Source organism: Coffea eugenioides, chromosome 3 (genome assembly GCF_003713205.1).
Source record: "Coffea eugenioides isolate CCC68of chromosome 3, Ceug_1.0, whole genome shotgun sequence".
NCBI lineage: Eukaryota > Viridiplantae > Streptophyta > Magnoliopsida > Gentianales > Rubiaceae > Coffea > Coffea eugenioides.
In genome coordinates, this window is record NC_040037.1 from 5,154,602 (window position 1) to 5,175,669 (window position 21,068).

At 34.7% G+C, this 21,068-nt stretch overlaps 1 protein-coding gene, 1 long non-coding RNA gene and 1 pseudogene across 2 annotated transcripts; 1 reads left to right on the top strand and 2 right to left on the bottom strand.

Moving 5' to 3' along the window:
* The first annotated feature begins 4,904 nt into the window (after positions 1-4,904).
* Positions 4,905-8,774, top strand: LOC113764828 (inorganic phosphate transporter 1-4-like). Its single transcript, XM_027308839.1, has 2 exons — positions 4,905-5,158; positions 6,816-8,774. Exon 2 carries the CDS (start codon positions 6,882-6,884, stop codon positions 8,505-8,507), a length of 1,626 nt encoding a protein of 541 aa, XP_027164640.1. The 5' UTR covers positions 4,905-5,158; positions 6,816-6,881; the 3' UTR covers positions 8,508-8,774.
* A 7,091-nt stretch (positions 8,775-15,865) lies between these two features.
* LOC113765627 lies at positions 15,866-16,736 on the bottom strand. The gene is made up of 2 exons (XR_003467747.1): positions 16,628-16,736; positions 15,866-16,262 (listed from the first exon to the last, which is right to left on the bottom strand). It is a non-coding gene; the product is annotated as an uncharacterized LOC113765627 (long non-coding RNA).
* Positions 16,737-16,953: 217 nt separating this feature from the next.
* LOC113765068 lies at positions 16,954-18,936 on the bottom strand (annotated as a pseudogene).
* Positions 18,937-21,068: the final 2,132 nt, after the last annotated feature.

Below are 21,068 nucleotides of genomic sequence, written 5' to 3' on the forward strand. Positions count from 1 at the left end.
TAATTTTTTAATATTTACAAATAATTAAATGCCATAGCAATTAAAAACCAACTAATTTTTATACCAACAAGTAGCAACACTCTGTTGGATATAAGCTCCTCGACTCCAACCCATAAGTCAGCATGCCTTTTGGGTTGGGTTGTGGGTTCAGTTTATATCCGGTGTGTGTGTGTTTCTTAACTAAGGTATGAGAGGAAACAAAATCAAGGCGAGGTGTGTTGGTGTGTGGTGTGGGTTCTTCCTTAAGGCTCTAAGCCATCCCCGTCCCCTTTCCCTCCTTGTTCTCCCTCCCACATCGATAGAGAGAGGTGTGTGTGTGTTGGATATAAGCTCCTCGACTCCAACCCATAAGTCAGCATGCCTTTTGGGTTGGGTTGTGGGTTCAGTTTATATCCGGTGTGTGTGTGTTTCTTAACTAAGGTATGAGGGGGGGAACAAGTAGCAACGGTCAAGAGGGCAAAAACGCGTGGTCAAACTTGATGCAATGTGCCAGCCATTTCCGATGTCGTTTACTTTACGAGTGCTCTACTTTAAGTTAAAGGATGTGGGACCCACGTCGAAAAGGACAAACCCTTTTCGTCTCACGGTTTCCCATCATTAAAACCGGGTTGGGCCGTTGACTCATGACTTTGTTCATGTGCCTTAAGGATTCCGGGGCCCACCTAATTAACGTGCAACCACTCAGAGCCCAGCCCACCCGCTCGCCCATTTATTATTACAGACGAGGAGCAATTTACAAACAAATCTTCGCATTTTGCAAATGACGAACTAGACAAGTGTCTACTGATTATAAATAAATTAACACATACTTAATTGTATTTTAGGCACAAGATCCATTGCTTATGATCTTGATGACGCCAATTTATCTATTTTATTTTATCTCATCGGTACAAGAATCAAAGGTTTCGGCGATTTGGAGATGTCTAATGTAATTTCTGCAAATAGTTTAACGCATATATTTTTTCGTGCCTGTCAATTGCAACAAAAAACGAGTGCATACCGTGAAAAAACAAAAGCTTTTGGTTAGTTAAATACATATATGCAGTTATGTACGGATGTAACATCATATCTGGTCAAAACATTTTGTTCAAATTAGTTGTCTTAATCCTATCATTGATACTTGCTTTGGTTATAGTTTGTTATTTGTAGCATAGCCACGTAATTGCTTGATATTTTACAAAACACGAGCATTGTCAAATTAAAAGTTAGAATAATAAATAACTAGTACCAAAAAGTAGGTATTACTTTAATGTATTCTATGACGTAAGTGTCGAGCGGATTTGGGGCCGGTTAAGGGTCAAGATTTGCCCTCAAAATTTTGTGCGGCTGAGATTACACCATGTAACTCGATTTCCGCGTCAAGTGTGGGGCCCACCACTATCTGTTCTGAAAATACATCCTGTGAAAAAAAAGTTACACGATGTACAAAGAAAGTTACGCGCAGTTGATAATGACCAAAATTGCCCGGAACGGTTGCAGGTGCAACCGTCCGTGCCCCGAGTCCGTGTCGAGCTAACATAAAGTGTTTTTTTTTCCCTCTTTTTTTTTTCTTTAATTCTCCCGTCTCTCTCTTTCTACGCTCTTCTTACCCTCTTTTGCCGGGACCAAAACTCTTATCATGAAGTGATTGAGAAGTCTTTTTCAAGACATAAATCAACTCCTTTGATTAGTTACCCAATTAAACATAAGTTCAAGTGTAAACAGAAGAAAAGGGAGTTCATTAGAAGTCACGGATTACCTACCAAGGAAAAAGAATTAGTATGAGTTCAAATCTGCGCGTGAGATTATTATTATTATTTTTTGGTTTTACTGTGATCCTATGAGTATAATTCACTAAGTTCAGTCATGCAAATAATTACATCGTTTTTTAAAAGAAAGGGGAAAAAAAAAAAAAGGAAAGGTTATAACTTGTAACCTATACCTGTCACGAGTTATTATACATGCAATCAATGTATTTTGGAGGACACCAAGCAACCATCCCATAAGAAAAAATGACAATAAAAAAAAAAAAGAGAGTGAAACTAATTGAATTCTCAGGCATATTCTTATCCATGCTCAAAAAAGTCTGATAGTATAGTCCATCAATTCTAGAATAATTTCCGTATTCTGACATCGGAGAAGTCTAATGGTGGACGTATACAGAGACGGACACAATAGGAAATTTATATAATTTTTTTGTTGAAATTAGACTAAAGTTGATAAATTATTAATATGTCTTCGTACCACGGTTTTTTTTCATATTTTATATTTCTAACAGAAAGAGTGATATTATAATATGTTATGTGTATATAAACGGGTGCTTATTCAACATCTTTTAGAAAAAAATCATTTTGTTTTATAACATATTAAGAGTAAGGGATAATTGCAGAAACCTCCCCTGAGATTTCTGACATTTGCACTGACTTTTTGAATTATACTTACAAACATTGATGTTTTTATCATAAATTAAATGTTTGAAAGTAAAATACCCGTAAAGAGCCGATACTTTAAATAGATAATGCGTACTGCATATAGTTTAACATGCAAATAGTTTGTTAATTAGTCAGTTAGTTAATTAGTTAATTAGTTTAACATGCAAATAGTTTGTTAGTTTCGGATAGACAGCAGTTTTAGTTAATTAGTTAATTAGTTTAACATGCAAATAGTTTGTTAGTTTCGGATAGACAACAGCTTTAGTTAATTAGTTAATTAGTTAAGCAGTTAATTAGTTAATTAGTTTAACATGTAAATAGTTTGTTAGTTTTGGATAGACAACAACTTTAGTTAATTAGATAATTAGTTAATTAGATAAACAAAAATTAGTTAATTAATTAATTAGATAATTAGGTAGTTAATTAGTTAAGCAGTTAATTAGTTAATTAGTTTAACATGCAAATAGTTTGTTAGTTTCGGACAGACAACAGCTTTAGTTAATTAGTTAATTAGATAATTACTTAATTAGTTAATTAGATAAATAGAAATTAGTTAATTAGTTAATTAATTAATTAGATAATTAGTTAATAGTTAATTAGATAATTAGTTAATAGTTGATTAGTTTAACTATGCAAAAATAGTTTGATTAGTTAATAACTATTAACAATTAGATAATTAGTTAATTAGTTAATAGTTAATTAGATAATTAGTTATTAATTAATTAGATTATTAGTTATTTAGTTATTTAATTAATTAGTTAAACCATGCAGAAATAGTTAATTTAGTGTAATTTTTATTAACAAATGTTTTGTTGGGTTTGATGAAAGTACTCATCACATTCATTTGGTAAAATTAAATCATGTCAGGGGTACTTTAGTAAATTGACTCACTTTTGCCTATTAAATTGCCTCCAACTTTTGATAGGGGAGGTCAGTGCTATTTCAAAATTGATTGGGGAGGTCGATGCTATTACTATAAAAGTCAGGGGAGGTTTCTGCAATTATCCCTAAAAGTAAACGAACATATTATATTAGTCAATTAATTTGGTTAACAAAACATCTTTTGAAGAAAAATGGCTCTCAATTATACTACATCAATCACAGGACGGTAGTCAACACAGGGCAAAAAGTGGGCAGATGAAGAAACAAACACGTTTCAGCTGATTTCATGTGGAGGACCAGACAGACATCCGTTGAATGCTGACCATAAAATACCATTCACATTTGCACCCCAAAAACAACGAAAAAATAACAAATCAACCCCTGTTGGGACTCAGATATTGCCACGTTGGGTATTTCGGATTCCAAGCATTAACTCGTCAAAATCCTATTGGTTTCGAACCCATCTCATTTTGTGGTTCGAGGTCGAGGGTAAGAATATGCTTGACAGATACCTTGACCAAAAGACTAGTAGGATTCCGTGATTTTCTTTACTAGTTTTGGATTTGTTTGTTCAATGGTACTAGTTATCGTAAACATATAATAGATTTCTCAAGTATTAATTTTTTGCAAAATAAATTTAAATCACACGTGTATTTCAATGCAAAAGGCATAATAAAGGTAAATCAGTGTATTAAAATGGACACCTTGAGCAAGTGACTTGCATTTTACTTTTGAATTTCGGATTTATGTAAGCTATTATCCACTTGACACCTCTTAATCCAACTTATTTGGAAAGTCATTTTTTTTCAAAAAATTTTTTATATTTTTCATAAACATATTTTTAAATTATCTTTTTATCTCATATATATCAAATCGCTAAAGCACATTTTTCTATAGAAATTTCAGAAAATAGCAATTCAAAAGGAAATTTTTTTAAATATTAATGTTTTGAAAAATAGCTCCCCGTGGATTGGATAAAAAACAGTTTTAGTTTGCAGATTCTGTAGTACCAACTCCAAAAATAACTCAAAAAATGCATACAATATGTCAAATACAATTTACAGAAAAAATAAAATAATTACCAAATACTATAATATTTTCATCTTCCACCACAATTACCTGCTACACCGCCATCACCTTTCCCCTCCTTCTTCCGGAAAAATCCCCTAAGAGCCATGCTTGGATTGCTTGTTTCCGTCGAAAAATATTGTCGTTTTCCGTGATCACATTTCCCTATCACCTTTTTCCCTCACATATATCAAATCGCTACAGTAATTTTTCCATGAAAAATGACGGAAAATGCAATCCAAACACAATTAATTCACACGGAGTCTCCATATCTAGTGCGAAAGAGGTGATGAATATTAGTGCATTAAAAAATAAATACGATATATTTTAGATGCATAGATAATTATGAGTTTTTATTTTTATAATATTTTTCGGGTCATGCCTGATAAGACTTCACCTATTTACTGCAGTTAAAGCGGAACCATCCACAGCCACGCAGTTAAACCTAGTCCCCACGCCGCTCCCTGCCGCCTGCCCATGCCCGCTTCCTACGGGTTGCTCGTGCTCTTTAGACTATATAAATCCATAATCTCTCCTAGACTACAATCCTCATACACAGATACAGCTCTTATTGAGCTTTTCTTCTGCTCTCTTTTATTTCCATTTTCCATCATCAGTGTGTCTTTAGTCCAAGGCTATACTACCTCATAAATGCAAGAACATTTTTCCTTCTTTGGCCGGATTTCTTAGACATTACGTCCCATAAGTTTCTATCAAACCGAGTGTATATCACAACCCCATAGCTATTCCACCTTTGACGGTGCATTTTTCTGAAACTCTACCCGAGTTCTTTAAAGGTCAGTTGCTCTATTCTTTCCTTTTTTTTATTGTCGGGATTTTTGTTATCCAAGATTTGCAGTGCAGAGAACTTGCCATGCATGTGGTTCACACACTGGTTTGCACGATTTTTTTTTAATTAGTAATTTTTATACGGACTGAAGCAAAAAATGGTAATACTGGTTCTATCCATTATTTTAGCTGCAAAACTTTTAGACAATTTTTTTTTTTGAGTTTAAGTTTTAAGAGGAGGAGGAGAATGAAACCGGTTAAGGACTGGCAATATTTTTATGGTGGAATTCGACTTGGGACTTTATGAAAGTTTATATTTAATTCCATAGATGAGTTTTGTGGTCTACATATATGCTGAAAACAAACTTCACTGCATATTCAACTATGCACCTTCTTCTTCTTCTTCTTCTTTTTTTATTTAGTTTCCTCATTTCACTTCATCACTGATATTGACAAGCTAAAACAGATGATGGAGTTTGTAATTCCACCATCCATTTTCAATCCATATAGCAGCCTTGTCTCTTGGACACTTGTTAATTTGATTTTTCACATTTATTCTTCTTCCTATTTCTGGGTAATTTTTCCCGCTCTTCTTTCTGGGGTCTCCTGGATAGAGGCCAGAGGGAAGGGGATTGTGGGGTTGGTGGGAAATTTGCTTTTATCTTTTCCTTCAAGAACTACAGTCTTGCAGATTCAAAGAATCGTAATTTCTTGTATTTTTAAACACTTCAGAATCTTTTCTCCTGTATATATCAACCCATAAAAACGCGTAATTCTATTATTTTTGTTCGATTAAGTTTTTTGTAGCCTTTTGGTTTCACTTTTTACAACCACTACTATTTTGTCCGCTTAGTCCTGGTTCACATGCCCTGTTTCTAATGTTGAGAAGCCCATTTTGTCTTTTTTTTTTTATCCCCTTCCTGCAGAATTGGAGATTTTTTTTATGGAAATTATACTTAAACACCATGTTAGTGATTCCTTTTCGATTAATTACGTAGCAACTTTTCTTTTAAAGAACTTTAAAAGGTGGTTAAGCACAAAGGGGTTCAAAAGGAACCCAAAAAAAAAAAAAAGGAAAGAAAGAAAGAAAGGAGTGTCTGTGGGAGGCGTGTGTGTGTGTGTGTATTTGGGCTTTTTTCTTTTAATTTTTCTTGTTGCAGATTTAGTGGGAAAGGGTGTACTCTAGACCAAGAGCCATTACACCGTACCATGTTAGACTGGCAGTGGGGTATAATCAAATTTTCCATAGATAATTATATGACACAATTTTTAATGTACACAAATAATTGCTGCAAGTTTCTCGAAATCTAAGCTTTATGTTGGGTGCAGATGGTATCGTTGAATTGTCAAATTAAATACTACATCTTAGTCGCCATCAGAAAGGTGACAAATTGGGCCACCAACTTTGAAAATTCTTGCATGCATAGGAAGTGTGTCAAAACCGTGGCAAGGAAAAAAGGGCATGCCTATATTTGTTTTTATTTGAGATATGTCTACCTTCCCAACTTGTTACACTAATGAAACCACAAGTATGCCCCACAGCTGAATATAGTTTTTCTGGCCCCTTATCATGGAAGAGCTGTTATAATTTGTAAGTCACAAGAAATTCTTTGATTTGTGGTGCGAGATGTTCTAATTCTTGTTCTTTTATGTGCCATCTTACAGGATATAAGAGTTTCAGAAATTGCTAGCAGCATAAAAGTTGTAAAGAGTGAAGGAAGTTGAGTAATCATGCCTCAGCAACAATTGCAGGTGCTTAATGCACTTGATTCTGCCAAAACACAATGGTACCATTTTACTGCTATTGTGATTGCTGGCATGGGCTTCTTCACTGATGCCTATGATCTCTTCTGCATCTCTTTAGTCACCAAATTGCTCGGCCGGATTTATTATCATGTCCCTAATGCACCCAAACCTGGCACTCTGCCTCCAAATGTTGCAGCTGCTGTCAATGGTGTTGCCTTTTGTGGCACCCTTGCTGGCCAATTGTTCTTCGGTTGGCTTGGTGACAAGATGGGGAGAAAAAGAGTCTATGGCATGACCCTCATGCTCATGGTTATTGCCTCAATTGCATCCGGCCTTTCCTTTGGGGATAAACCAAAGGCTGTTATGGCCACTCTTTGCTTCTTCCGCTTCTGGCTAGGATTCGGTATTGGTGGTGATTACCCCCTTTCTGCCACAATCATGTCTGAGTATGCTAACAAGAAGACCAGAGGAGCCTTTATTGCTGCAGTGTTTGCCATGCAAGGTTTTGGAATTCTAGCTGGTGGGATGGTGGCAATTATTGTTTCTGCCGCCTTCAAGGCTGGATTTCCTTCTCCTGCATATAAAGATGATGCTCTTGGTTCAACTGTGTCTGAAGCTGATTATGTTTGGCGCATAATTGTTATGTTTGGTGCAATTCCAGCTGCTCTTACGTACTATTGGCGAATGAAAATGCCTGAAACTGCCCGTTACACGGCCTTAGTTGCAAAAAATGCCAAACAGGCTGCTAGTGATATGTCCAAGGTATTGCAAGTTGAACTCGAGGCAGAACCGGAGAAGGTTGAGAAGCATGCCCAGGAGCCTGGAAATGATTTTGGTTTGTGGAGTAAGAAGTTCCTCAAGCGCCATGGACTTCATTTGCTGGGAACAGCTACCACATGGTTCTTGTTGGATATTGCATTTTACAGTCAGAATCTTTTTCAGAAGGACATCTTCAGTGCCATTGGTTGGATCCCACCGGCCCAAACAATGAGTGCTATTGAAGAAGTTTACAAAATTGCAAGGGCTCAAACTCTTATTGCTCTCTGCAGTACTGTCCCGGGATACTGGTTCACAGTAGCACTGATCGACAAAATAGGACGATTTGCCATTCAATTGATGGGATTTTTCTTTATGACTGTGTTTATGTTTGCCCTGGCTATTCCTTATAATCACTGGACTCACAGGGACAACAGGATTGGCTTTGTGATCATGTACTCACTGACCTTCTTCTTTGCAAATTTCGGTCCTAATGCGACAACATTTGTTGTTCCAGCAGAAATTTTCCCAGCAAGGTTAAGGTCCACGTGCCACGGTATATCAGCAGCTGCTGGGAAGGCAGGAGCTATTGTCGGAGCATTCGGATTTCTGTATGCTGCTCAATCCACTGATCCAAAAAAGACTGATGCTGGCTATCCACCTGGTATTGGTGTGAAGAACTCCCTTATTGTTTTGGGCTGTGTTAACGCCCTTGGAATGATGTTCACATTCTTGGTGCCTGAGGCTAAAGGAAAATCTTTGGAAGAGATCTCTAAAGAGAATGAAGAAGAAAATGAAACTGCAACTGATACGAGGCTGCAAGGAGCAAGTGATAATAGAACAGTTCCATTTTGAAATAAATTATTTTTAAGCATGGTTTCGTGTTTGTGTCTTCAGAGCTTAAGATTCAGATTTCTAAGCTCTCTGGCCTTAGGGTTCATCTTAAGATGAAATATGGATAAGGTTCTTTTTCCTTTTCTTTTTTCCTAATCTCCTATGGCTGTGTTACTCTCTTGTATAATAAGAATAGTTCAATGCCTAAATTCGAGTTGCCATAGTAAGTGTGAGTTGTGAACAAAAATAGATGCTCTTATAAAAGAAGAATCTTTTGTGTTGAATTAATTATAGCCTACATTAGTTTTCTTCCTTTCCCTTTTTTTTTTTTTTTGTGAAAAAAAAAGTTTTCTTCCTTACCTTCTGCCTTCTACTTCTGCTCTTGTCATGTTTGATTATCATTTGTTAATAGTGAAATTTCACTTCAAGGAACCAGTAAAGAATTGGGCTTTTTAACCATAGAAAATTTTGTAATATGATGCAACGAGGGCAAAGGTCATATAATCATTGCACAGGTATGATGATATTTCCTTTATATTTGCTATTTCATTAAAGTAAGTGCACGAATTTTTTTTTTTTTTGGAGAAAAATAAGTGTAGGATTTTAAAGATTGAATTTCTATAGGATGATACGCAAAAGATGGCCTTTGAAAATTTTCACTTGATTAGTCCATCACCAGACGTGGATAGACATTTGGATTATGCTTAATTATTCTTTTATTGTGATTTTTTTTTTCTTTTACACAAATCATGCCGTGGTGTGGTACTCGTTTGTACAACTAATAATATTTCACGTGTTGTGTGTATGATTCTATTACGCTATTTAACACCGTATGATTACTATATTGTTTAACATTCTTTTTTGTTATTATGAACAACCATAATATCCTACTTTAATAATAGTGCTACATGTGGCCACTAAATCATTTATTTTACATTCATTATTTGTATCCAATTTAATTTGGCAAATCATCTAATCATATACTATGTCAATAGATTATGTTGACATAATTTTTTTCCTTTTTATTTCACTCTTGCATAATATGTCTTCGAATTGCTAACTAATTGTCCTTTCCTATATTCTCCAAAAACAAGTTAAGTATAAATAACAATAACTTTTTTTGGCCTTAGATAACTGTTTCCTAGTATTCATATTAATATTTTTGACGATCTTGGAATTAAAATTGGAATTGTGGCTAATGAAGAATCTTTTGTTAACAAATAAATTGGGAGTAACGCATTGGGACAGTTTTACATAGAAGCGCTTTATCATTTTACTTGTCACCATAATTTAGATTTGATGCTTCGATTTGTGTAACAACTATCACCATTGACTGTTGTTTGAACGCATTGACTTTAATTATTGGAGAGGAGAGTACTTTGGGTATCACCAAAAAACTAAGACTAGCTTCCACTAATTAAGACTCTAATCTAACTAAGACTAATAGCGTTTTTGGTATCAAAGTGTCTATGATTTGAGTTGAATTTTTCAATTTTTTGGTTTTTTTTTGGGTCATTTTTTGATGTCATTTTATGTATAGTACTTTGAGCGTCACCAAAAAACTAAAAGCCAAAAATAAAAGGATAAAGAATAGAATGCTAATGTACATGGACACATCTATCTAAAGAAAGCATGCCATAACTTTACTGATGGAAATCCACATTCACCTTGTACAATAATCTTATTGAACAATTTGAAATTACGAGAATATTGATGAAGTTGAAATAATAGATAAACAGTAGTAGAGGATATTATCGGAGAAATTAATTTATCCATGGGATCCATATATTGTAGAGCAGATTTATATATTGTAAAGACTTGAGCAAACTTGCATGGTTTTCTTCTTTCCGCCATTTCTCTCAGTTTCTTGAATTATCAGAGGAAAACAAACCAACAGAAATGAAAGGCATCAAAAGAACCAGCTTGCTAATCTTAATAGGCTGGTGTTTCTCATAGAACTTCTGCGCCACGGTCGAACAAAAATTCAAGGACTGCAGAATCCTTATCAATGGTGGATGTAAAAATAAAAATAAAAATCTCACATTCATGTTTTTTTTAAGGTTTGATTATACTTGGAAATGGAAAAGCTTTATTCTTCTAATTTCATTACCCATTTTGGCTTGTCTTTTGTCTTCTTATCTCAAACTGCATTTAAATGTTGCAAATTGCAATTCTCATTTTTTGGTTGCTTTGACAAGATATTCCCATTTTGGTTTGAAGCTGTACAATGTAAAAAGATGAAACTTTACGTCTCTAATTTGCAAGTAGCAGATAAAATGAGTCAAGTAAATAATATTAGTAATAATCTAATAATGTCTACCAAATCACGAAAAGGAAAAAGAATTGCCGAAATAGAGATCGAAACTAAAAAATCAAAATGCATTGCCGTCCATAATTATATTATTTATTGATAAAGGGATTTTAATTATGGTTAATGCCATAAAAATTAAAGAGATACTGATTATACACAAATAAAAATAAATTTTCTATTAATGTCATTTTGTATTTGACATGGCATTATGTCCATATATAAATTAGTTAAATTTTTAGGCCCCTAAAACAAAAGTAGAATATCTATACAAAAAAATGAATAACTAAATTAAAATAAAAGCAAGACATATGAGAAGAATTGACTACGAAAAATAAAAAATTTAAAATATTGTATCATGGCTCTTAAATGTTTTAAAATTAATTAATGAGCTTCTCTTGCAATTCTGATTATATCTACACGGCACATACAAAATATACTTACCTGATCATACATGTGGTTTGAAATACATAATAATTATTGAAATATCAAATTAAGATTTATAGTTAACAATAAGGGAAAAAATTAGAAACCTCTAACAAAATTTTATTTGGTGATATTTTGAAAACCTACACAAATATTTAATTAATGGACATAAATGTACTCTAACATGAGTTAAAAATATATGCATTACCAAATAAATAAAGAATGATTATACAAGATGGAATACATATATTTTTCACAAATAAATTTTATGCTAAATAGAGGGAGGGATAGATTGGGTGGCATGATGAAGAATTGTAAGTGAGAGATTATACTTTAGTCCTCCACAGCTAACTCCAAGTCAAGTTAATTGTGGCTATTTTACCTTAATCTAGTTGACGGATCATACTCCAAATCAGTTGTGGCTATTTTACCTTAACCAGTCGATGATGGATCTTTTAATTTGGATCATCAATTTTTGTCCTCCACTGCTAACTCCAAGTCAGTTGTGGCTGCCTTAACCAGTTGATGGATGCTTTAATTTGGATCATCAATCTTTAGCCCTCCACAGCTAACCTCAAAAGTCAGCTGTGGCTGTCTTATCTTAACCAGTTGAAGATCATCAATCTTTAGTAGGTCAGTTGATGATCATCAATCTTTAGTAAGAAATTAGACACACTAGTTTCATTTCCTTCCTTCAAAGTTGGAAGAAATTATATCTCCTAGCTCAGCACCCTATTTCTGGTACTAGCTCTAGTACTCAATCTCCTCTCTTGCGAGGCTTCCAACTCCAAGTATCTTTGATTTGGGGTTTTTTCTCTTAAAAATTTTCGTCTAACTTTTTTCTTTTCTTTATTTTTGGAGCATAAAACTGGATCTTTTCTTTTTTTTTTTGGGCAGAAAATTGGAGGAAAGGGTAATGCTCTAGAAACCATCTCTCCTAGTGTTTTGATCATACTCCAAGTTAGTTTTTTTAAAACATTTTAAAAAAAAAAATTTAGTGCAAGCAATAGAATTTGAACCCGAGACCTTCCATTTACATTCCCTTCCCCATGCCACCCAACGCATCGCTCCCCCTATACTTCAAATTAGTCAGTTGTGACTATTTTGCCTTAAACAATTAATGGATCATTTTGAAAAGATTTGGATCATCAATCTTTAGTTTCACAGCTAACTCCAATTCAGTTATGGATTTCTTATCTTAATCAGTTGATGATTATCAATCTTTAGTTGTGCCTATCTTACCTTAATTAGTTGATACATCATACTCCAAGTCACTTGTGGCTATTTTACCTCAACCGGTTGATGGATCATTTAGAAAGATTTGGATAATCAATCTTTAGTCCTCATAGCTAACTCCAAGTCAGCTATTTGACCTCATGGATCATTTAGGAAAGATTTGGATCATCAATCTCTAGTCCTCCATAGCTAACTCCAAGTTAGTTGTGGCTGTCTTATCTTAACCAGTTGGTGATCATCAATCTTTAGTCCTTCATAGCTAACCCTAGATTAGTTGTGGCTATCTTATCTTAACCAGTTGACAAATCATGCTCCAGGTTAGTTGTGTATGTCTTACCTTAACCAGTTAACAGATCAAGTCAGTTATGACTGTCTCATCCTAACTAGGTCATGAGTCACAAGCAAACCAAATACCATACATCTTCTAGCCATAGCCATCAAACAAATCCACCAAAGAGGAGAAGTTCTAGATAACCAAAGACCTTAGTACAACAAAAAAGTTAAGAACAAATCTGCCCAATTTAGCACAGCTTGGAGAAATTTAAGTCAAAATCGAGCAGAAAGATATTGTAATTTCAATGCATTTGTTTCACAAGTATTGGTGGATTCAGATCGTTGAATCCTCGAGGAGGTTATCCCTATTAGAATCATGCTTGAGGGCCCCTTCAAGTCCTTGAACTTAGGCAGAATTTCATGAATCTTCTTAATCTCCTGAATCTTATGAATTTTCGGACAATCTGAACATTGTATCCTCCTTGAAATCCTATCATAAATGAATCTATGATCCATTGCTCGTTGACTTCTATTTTTGAAATTTTGGTTTTGTGTTGCTTTGCAATCTTCAGGCCACAGTGTAGAGCTCTTAACTGGACTAGTTTGGCTGATATGGCTTAGGAGATTGACCCATACATCCACAAACCCAATTACCTTTTGCATCAAGGATCAACCCTTCAATCCCAAAACTTCTCCCATCGACATTGAGCTTGTAGCTTTTGCTAGGGCTCTTCCAACTAAGACTGTCAACAACATTTGTATGAACTTCCTAGCAATTAAGGTTTTTATTTTATTAGAAGATAGATTTTAAATTTTTCCTATGGCTTCTTGTTTAACATAGCTAAATCCAAATGGGTTCTTATTTTTTCAACGGAACTCCAAGAATTTTTTGGAAGCCAGTGGGGCTCGTGCCCTAGTGTCCATGCTAAATCCGCCATTGCCATCACAAAAGCTACAAAGTACTGCTACAAATTATGAGGAAGTTAGAACAAATATTACCTAGCTAGGCAATCTGGAAAGTGGCTTAGCTTTAAACTTCTAGCGCAAAGTTTGACAGGTTAGGATAATTAACAAATATTATGAGGAAGTTAGAACAAATATTACCTAGCTAGGCAATCTGGAAAGTGGCTTAGCTTTAAACTTCTAGCGCAAAGTTTGACAGGTTAGGATAATTAACAATTATCCAATAAAAGTTAGGATATGGTACAAATTGATGAGTTAAGATCATCCACATTATCTTTAAAATTTCATTCAGATATTTGCCTTAATGGAAGAGTATAATAGAAACTGAGAATCTAAAATTTTTCATTGCAAATTTGGGTGGTACGGGAGAGGGAGTTTAGGTGAGAGGTTCCGAATTTGAGATCTCTTACCTACACTTAAAAAAAATTGCATCCTAGCACTCTTATATTTTCATTTGTTTAAGTGTCAAATTACACCAATAAAACATTTAGATTGGCGCAAAGCAAATTAATTAGGCACAAAACCTCAATATAGTCAGTAATAGGATCGTGTTTTGCTTTATTTTTTTAAGCCTGAATTTAATGTGAGTGGTGCTGGCCGTTGCTAAGCTTAGCCCAAATGAGACATATACATATTTTGATTCATGTTTATTATTTACTCCTAAAGAAATCATAGAATTTTCTTATCTTATAAGTGTGTGCATATTCACACACACAAAAAAAAAGGGAATTTTTATATATATATATATATATATATATTTGCTAGTTTCAGAATACGAGTATATTACTTGGTAATAGTTTAAAAACACTTAACAGTAATACGATATAAATATTTTTTACATTGCTTTTGAAATAAGAGTTTGTGCTCAACTTAAAGCTTAGCCAAGCTCGACTGGCAAAACCTACTTATATGGGAGAAATAAACCTAAAATTGTAATTTGGAAAAAAGTAATATAATAATTAAGGCCTTGTTTGGATTGCTTGTTTCCGTCGGAAAATATCGTCATTTTCCGTGATCACATTTCCCTATCACCTTTTTCTCTCACATATATCAAATCGCTATAATAATTTTCCCATAAAAAATGACGGAAAATGCAATCCAAACACAATATTTAATAGAAAACTCGATAGATCTAGTCAAGCCTTCGAGTCTTTCATAACAGTGCTCAAACTTGACACGAAGACTCGATCGAGCAGCTTGAGTTTGAATCGAACTCGGTCAACGCTGAGTTCGAGTCGAGCAGTTGATCGAACTGCTCGCAAATTCGATTTAAGCTGTTAGATTAAATCTCACCCCTACTTTGGTTATACCGAGCTTGAGTCTAAATACCCATTCTTCTCTAAATTGGGTTAGAGTTTTCTAGCTCCCTTTTTTTGGGCATGATTTTGAGAAAGGTGTTTTTCGAAATGCCCAAACTACACTGTAGTGTATATAGGAGAAATAACTTTTGGATTGTGTTCACATAATGATTATTTATTTTAGGAGAAATCTGATGCTTAATGTTCAAATCCTAGTCATTTAGTATGGTTTTGATGGTTGATAATTGCAATTAATTAGCATATATATAGAAAAATATATATGACAAAAAGAACTATTTTGGTGCTTACTGTCAAACAAGAACATAGCAAGCTATCATCAAGAAAAAGAATAACAAGAATAACTCAATCAGCAGATAAAGGGATGCTTCTTCTCTGCCATATTTTCTCTCTGCACTATATCATTAGTGATCAGGCATCCAGGAGGCCCTGGACCAGAATCATGAGAAATTGTATTGACCGCCAGTAAAGAAGACAGACTTAATAAAAAAAAAAAGAAGGAAAAAAAAATCTCCATCCTCCAATGGAAGCAAATTCGTGTTCTTGTCCTGTACCAATGGAAGCAAATTCGGAAAAGCCTATGACTAAAACTAATGCTTTAACCACTCAAAATTGTAGCCATCTTCCCTGATGGCTCCAATTTGTGTCCCTAACCTACCATTGTTTTTGTAACGCCTGGTGGCCTAGCCAAAACTAGGTTAAGCAAGGTAAGGTTAGTCACATATTAAAACAAAGTCAATTGGTTTGGAAGTGTTTATGACCGTTCAAATCACCATGTCAACTATGTTATTCCTGATTCGAGAAAGTTGATGCAGCATGACTTGTTGAAGGATATAAAAATTGATTGACAAGAAGAGTAAAATCCCAAGTAGAGGATGAAAACAACACAAGTAGATATAACTTATTGATGAACTTTTGTGAACAAATTCAGATAACCCTTTACGAGCTCTGATCATCATTTAACATTGACACTGCAAAGATCAAGATTTATTAAGTCTCATCTAGGCTTCCGCTCTTTAACTTGAGCTCCAAAATATTAAGCCTATGCTTTCTGCAAAATTTATAGAAGAAAGCAGCCCTAATAATAAGTAGATAGGTAGATAGGAATTTAGACAACGAGGTGCCTGTACAGTTTGAGATTATACATAGGTCAGGGGATATAGAAGCTTCAACTTATAACAGCCACTGGTCTAGCTTCTTCAACAGCCACGGGTCTGATTTCACCACCTCCTTCCCCTGTCATCCATGGATGCCCTGAAGTAACAGATCAGAGGATCGAAATTCCAGTTAATTTATACCGAAAGTTAATAATATATGGAATTTCTAGACCATAAATTAATCCTTGCATTTCAGAGATATCAAGACATGGAGTAAGAATTGACATAGTAATTTAAGCTGATCTGAAAGGTCTGTTAAGTCAAGTTCATTTTTGGAACTCAAAAATCCAATCTCGGAATGTTTAAACTCATACTAACACTCCATAATGTTTTACGTCTCTCTTTTCCTCTGCTTAAAAGGACAACAAATTACACACAGATCATTGTAGAAAAATAGTAACTGTTATTAATAGAAAAGGTCAGTGTCAAGATCCTTATTCAAGGAACAGAAGAGATGATCACCATTGTGTCTATAGACTACAGCATCAATCTTTCATCTGCTCCCCCCCCCCCCTTCCATCCATCCCACAATTAAGAAACAAAACTAAGATGCAGTGTTGCTGAGATATATAAGAAGAAACAACGGGTGTTTTTGAAAAATTTTACTGTAGCAGAGTTTTTAGAGTATATTTTGGGATATTTTTAGACAATATTTTGGAATATTTAAGAGTAGTAGAGTTTTTAAAATATATTTGGGGATATTTTTTGAATATTAAAAAAATTTTGACTACTTTTTAAAGTACTTTTCAAAAATTTTTATAATATTTGAAAAACTAATTTTTGAAAAACTAGTGGATCCAAACAGAGTTAACATTATCAAAAGATACTAGAAGCTGTTCCATTGACAAGTTCATAACTGGAGGTGAAATAAAAAATATGTACATAGAACAAGATCATATTTCCTAAACGATTAAACAGGAGAACATTCAGATTAAAATCAGCATATCTATACTTACTGAGCACTTCCTCAGCAGAAAATCTTCTGAATACATCTTTGCTAAGGCATTCTTTGCTAAAGCAAATACTTGGCTTCGGGAGACAGTGAAATGAAGCACTCCTCGTAGGAAACCTCACATTTTGCCGCTGAGGAACAGCCTCAAAAAATCTCTGGGGCTGAATCACCATAGAAATGTGGAAATCCAGCCCAGCATTATGTACAAGATCACACCAAGCACTCCACACATCACCTTTTCATCATAATGGCTCTACCAGCTACTACCTCAGGGCCACATAATAAGGAAAGTCCCCACTACTCCAGATATTAGTTGTCCATCATCAATGAATTCTGCTGAGCCAAATCAGCTAGCTTAAGTTCATTCCAGTCATTAAATAAGTACATTATCAGGCTTGATGTCGCGATGGACGATCCCTAGTGTGACAATGTGCTATTGCCTCCATCCAATGGTCTCTGTAGATGATTTTAGAAAAATGGCCATGAAAATATAAGTTTGCTGATTTGAAAATAGTAAAATGACAACATATCATAGTTGACATTGTTTGGATAGCATTGACCAAAATCTAGGAGAAAATATTTTGTTCCTATGTGAACGGTACATGCTACATGCAAAATCAGATTCAGAAACAATGCTATATGACTCATTTAAACAAAGGAAGCATTAATATTCAACATTGCACATCAGGTATTTTTATGCCAACTTTTTTAACAAATGATCGAGCTGAGCAATTATTAATCCTTCTAGATGCATTGAGTAAGAGACGCGATCAGAGATTGTTCGATGTCCAAATTGCTGAAATTATTCAAGTAAACGATATTTTATGCTTTTTTTTCATGCATTTAGTGTCATACCCTCTTGACCAAAATTCAGAGATGATAAAAGTAAAGAAACTCAAAGTAAAATTCTTGGTTTGTTTCAACCACTTGCCCTGGGAGGAAAGGGAAAAAAGATTGGCGCTCTGGGAGTTTCCCGTACAAAAAAACAGAGGAAAACAAGACAAAGTGCTTTTAGAAAGGCATTTTTAGTTTGCCAAAGATCTGCAGAGGAGAAAGTGTAATTCTTGGTTTTTGGACGAAAACCTTGTCCACTCAGTAAAATCAAAGTTAAAGTGCCAAATGCCAAAAAATACCAATCAACCTAGTGGGAAAAATAAAATCAGCTCCAATGAAAATAGCATTTATGCCACAAAAACTAGAACGAAAAGAGAACTTTTGCGCGTCTGACTTTTTATCTAAAACTACTGGACCAGAATGGTTTAAAACAATCAAATCCTAATAAACAACAATTTCTTCTATTCAACATACACAATTTTAAACAAAATACATTTTCCATCCAAAAAATATGGTTTTATGCATTCTTATCTGATAGATAGATAACCCTCAAGAATAATGTGATAACAGCAACATACCATAACAACGATGGCTTCAGCTTCAGAAAAAACTCTCCTTGCAGCAATCCTTTGGTAAAGATCAGAACCATTGCAAAGCTCTAGGACAATGTGCAAGAAACACTCATCCTCGAAAACATGGAAAATCCTTAAAACATGTGGATTAGGTGACAACAACTGCATAACCTTAGCTTCATTGTACAGGCATTGTCTATCCACAGAATCATCAGCTATTAGTCTCTTATCAATGGATTTTACAGCAAAGGGCTCCCCAGAATTTGACGAATAAGCCTTGAAAACCACCCCAAATCTTCCCTTTCCTAGCTCCTCGCTCACTCTGTAGTCTCTGTTCAATGCCTCGCTCATTAGTTTTTTTCTCTTTTTATTACTGTCTGCAGTCTTTTTTCTTTTTTCTTCACTTCTTTTATCTGAACTTAGGCTTCGGTTTTGTCAAGGTTAGGGTACTTTGAGGTTGTTATACAGTTGAAGAGTTGTCGAGGGAAAAGGGAATTTTGTGGAGGGAATATTCCATTTCTGGGCCCTGCGGCCAATGGAAGAAGGCCACGTAGCAGTGTAGCACTGGTAAAGTAACGGTTTCAGTTTGAATTGGATTTTGATGTAGTGTTTTGCTTTGGAAGGGAAACAAGATTTGCTTAGGATTAGGAGTAGGGTTCTATTTTTTGGTATCTTAAATATTGAAAAATGGATTCATAACTTTTTTTAATTAATCCAATATCCTCCTTATCAGCTAATTGTGTTTAATTGTGGATAATCTTTCCTTTTTTTTTTTAAACTAAATCAAGGACAATGATAGGAGAATTGGAAAATTAGTAACGGTAGATATTTATATAAGATTTTTATTCCCAATGGGTGTTAATGGATATTTCTTAACACACCTAAATTCCGCGTCATATATTCTAAATATATGTACATATACACACACTAACCATTATTACTTTTCATAGTATTTATATAATTTTCTTAATTAATCTACATTTCTAAAAGTACATTTTGACAACTTAACGAGTGCCCAATAAACATATGTTAAACGGACCCTGTAATATAATTCTAGAATCGTGATTCATCGTCTTGATTTATCTTGATTTTTTTTTAATGTACTATATAGATCATACCATAGAGGGGGCTTCATCTAAAGAGGAGAAACCCATCACCAGGAAGATTTGTGGTGTCTGATGTGCGGTAGGGTAAAATATCACATTCAATGAATGTTCTGAGATGTAAATAGATTCATTAACTAATTTGTTATAGTCTAAATGAACATAGTCTTGGAAGGAATTAAGGCAAGTAACAGATTCAAACTCTGGGACAGATAAATGAGGAACAGATTTTGTGGCGATAGAAGTGGTAAAATGGAATTGAAGTATCTTATAATATTAAATGTGCGGTTGATTAAGGCCTGTATTTGGCCCTCCATAACAGCAACAACCAATCCCGTACAATGGCATAAGGCCTAGTTGGTCGACTGGGAACATCACTCTTTAAGTCCTTTATTCATTCACTGGACTTCAACAAATGTACTTTTCCTAGGGTAATTGCTTTCCAGTTCATAACGGGAAAATCGCCAATTTAGTCCCTAAACTTTTTTTTTCCGTCAATTTAGTCCCTATATATTATTTCTAGCCAATTGGATCTCTAAACCTATATATCGGTTCCAATCAAGGATCTTTGCAGCGGCGCCACCGTATAATTTCCATTAGGTTCATAATCGTGCAATACAAAAGGGGCATTTTAGGGAATTCCATTCTGGCGCCTTTTCCAATTAAAAAGTAAACGAAACAAGTCTGCGATAAATACACACCCAAAAATTCAAAATGAAAACAAAAAATGTCTTGGACAAAATCCAGGGCTTGAGTCGATGATCTGCTAAATAAAATCAAAGCAAATCGTGTTAAATAAGGAATCGGAGGGCATAAGAAAGCAAATGACTCGACTGAGCAACAATTTTTTAGGGTAAACAACAAAAAAGCCCCCTGTGGTTAAGCAATCATACATAAAAGTCCCCTGTGGTTTCATATCATACCAGTCGATACCCCGTGGTTTGAATTAACCTGAAAAGTGGACGGAAATCGGCAAAACAGACGGAGCTGAGTGAATAGACGAAAATACCCTTTTGAAGAACGCAGCTTGCATGTAAATTTTTTTTTTTTTTAAGTAATTTGTTAAATAGCCTGCCTGAAACCCGCTTGCGGGTTTCCTGAGTGAATAGACGAAAATACCCTTTTGAAGAATGCAACTTGCATGTAAAATTTTTTTTTTTAAAGTAATTTGTTAAATAGCCTGCCTGAAACCCGCTTGCGGGTTTCCCCCTTATGTAAAATGACTAAAAGCTGCTTTTCTGTTCTATTTATATCAAACACATACTCTCAAACCCTCACCTGAAGGGTGAGGATGAGAGGGGAGGTTTGCTGGGCATCCTAGGGCCCTCCGATGGGCATATGCAACTCAACGCAGCTTGCATGTAAAAAAATTTTTTTTTTTTTAAGTAATTTGTTAAATAGCCTGAAACCCGCTTGCGGGTTTCCCCCTTTTTTTTTTAAAA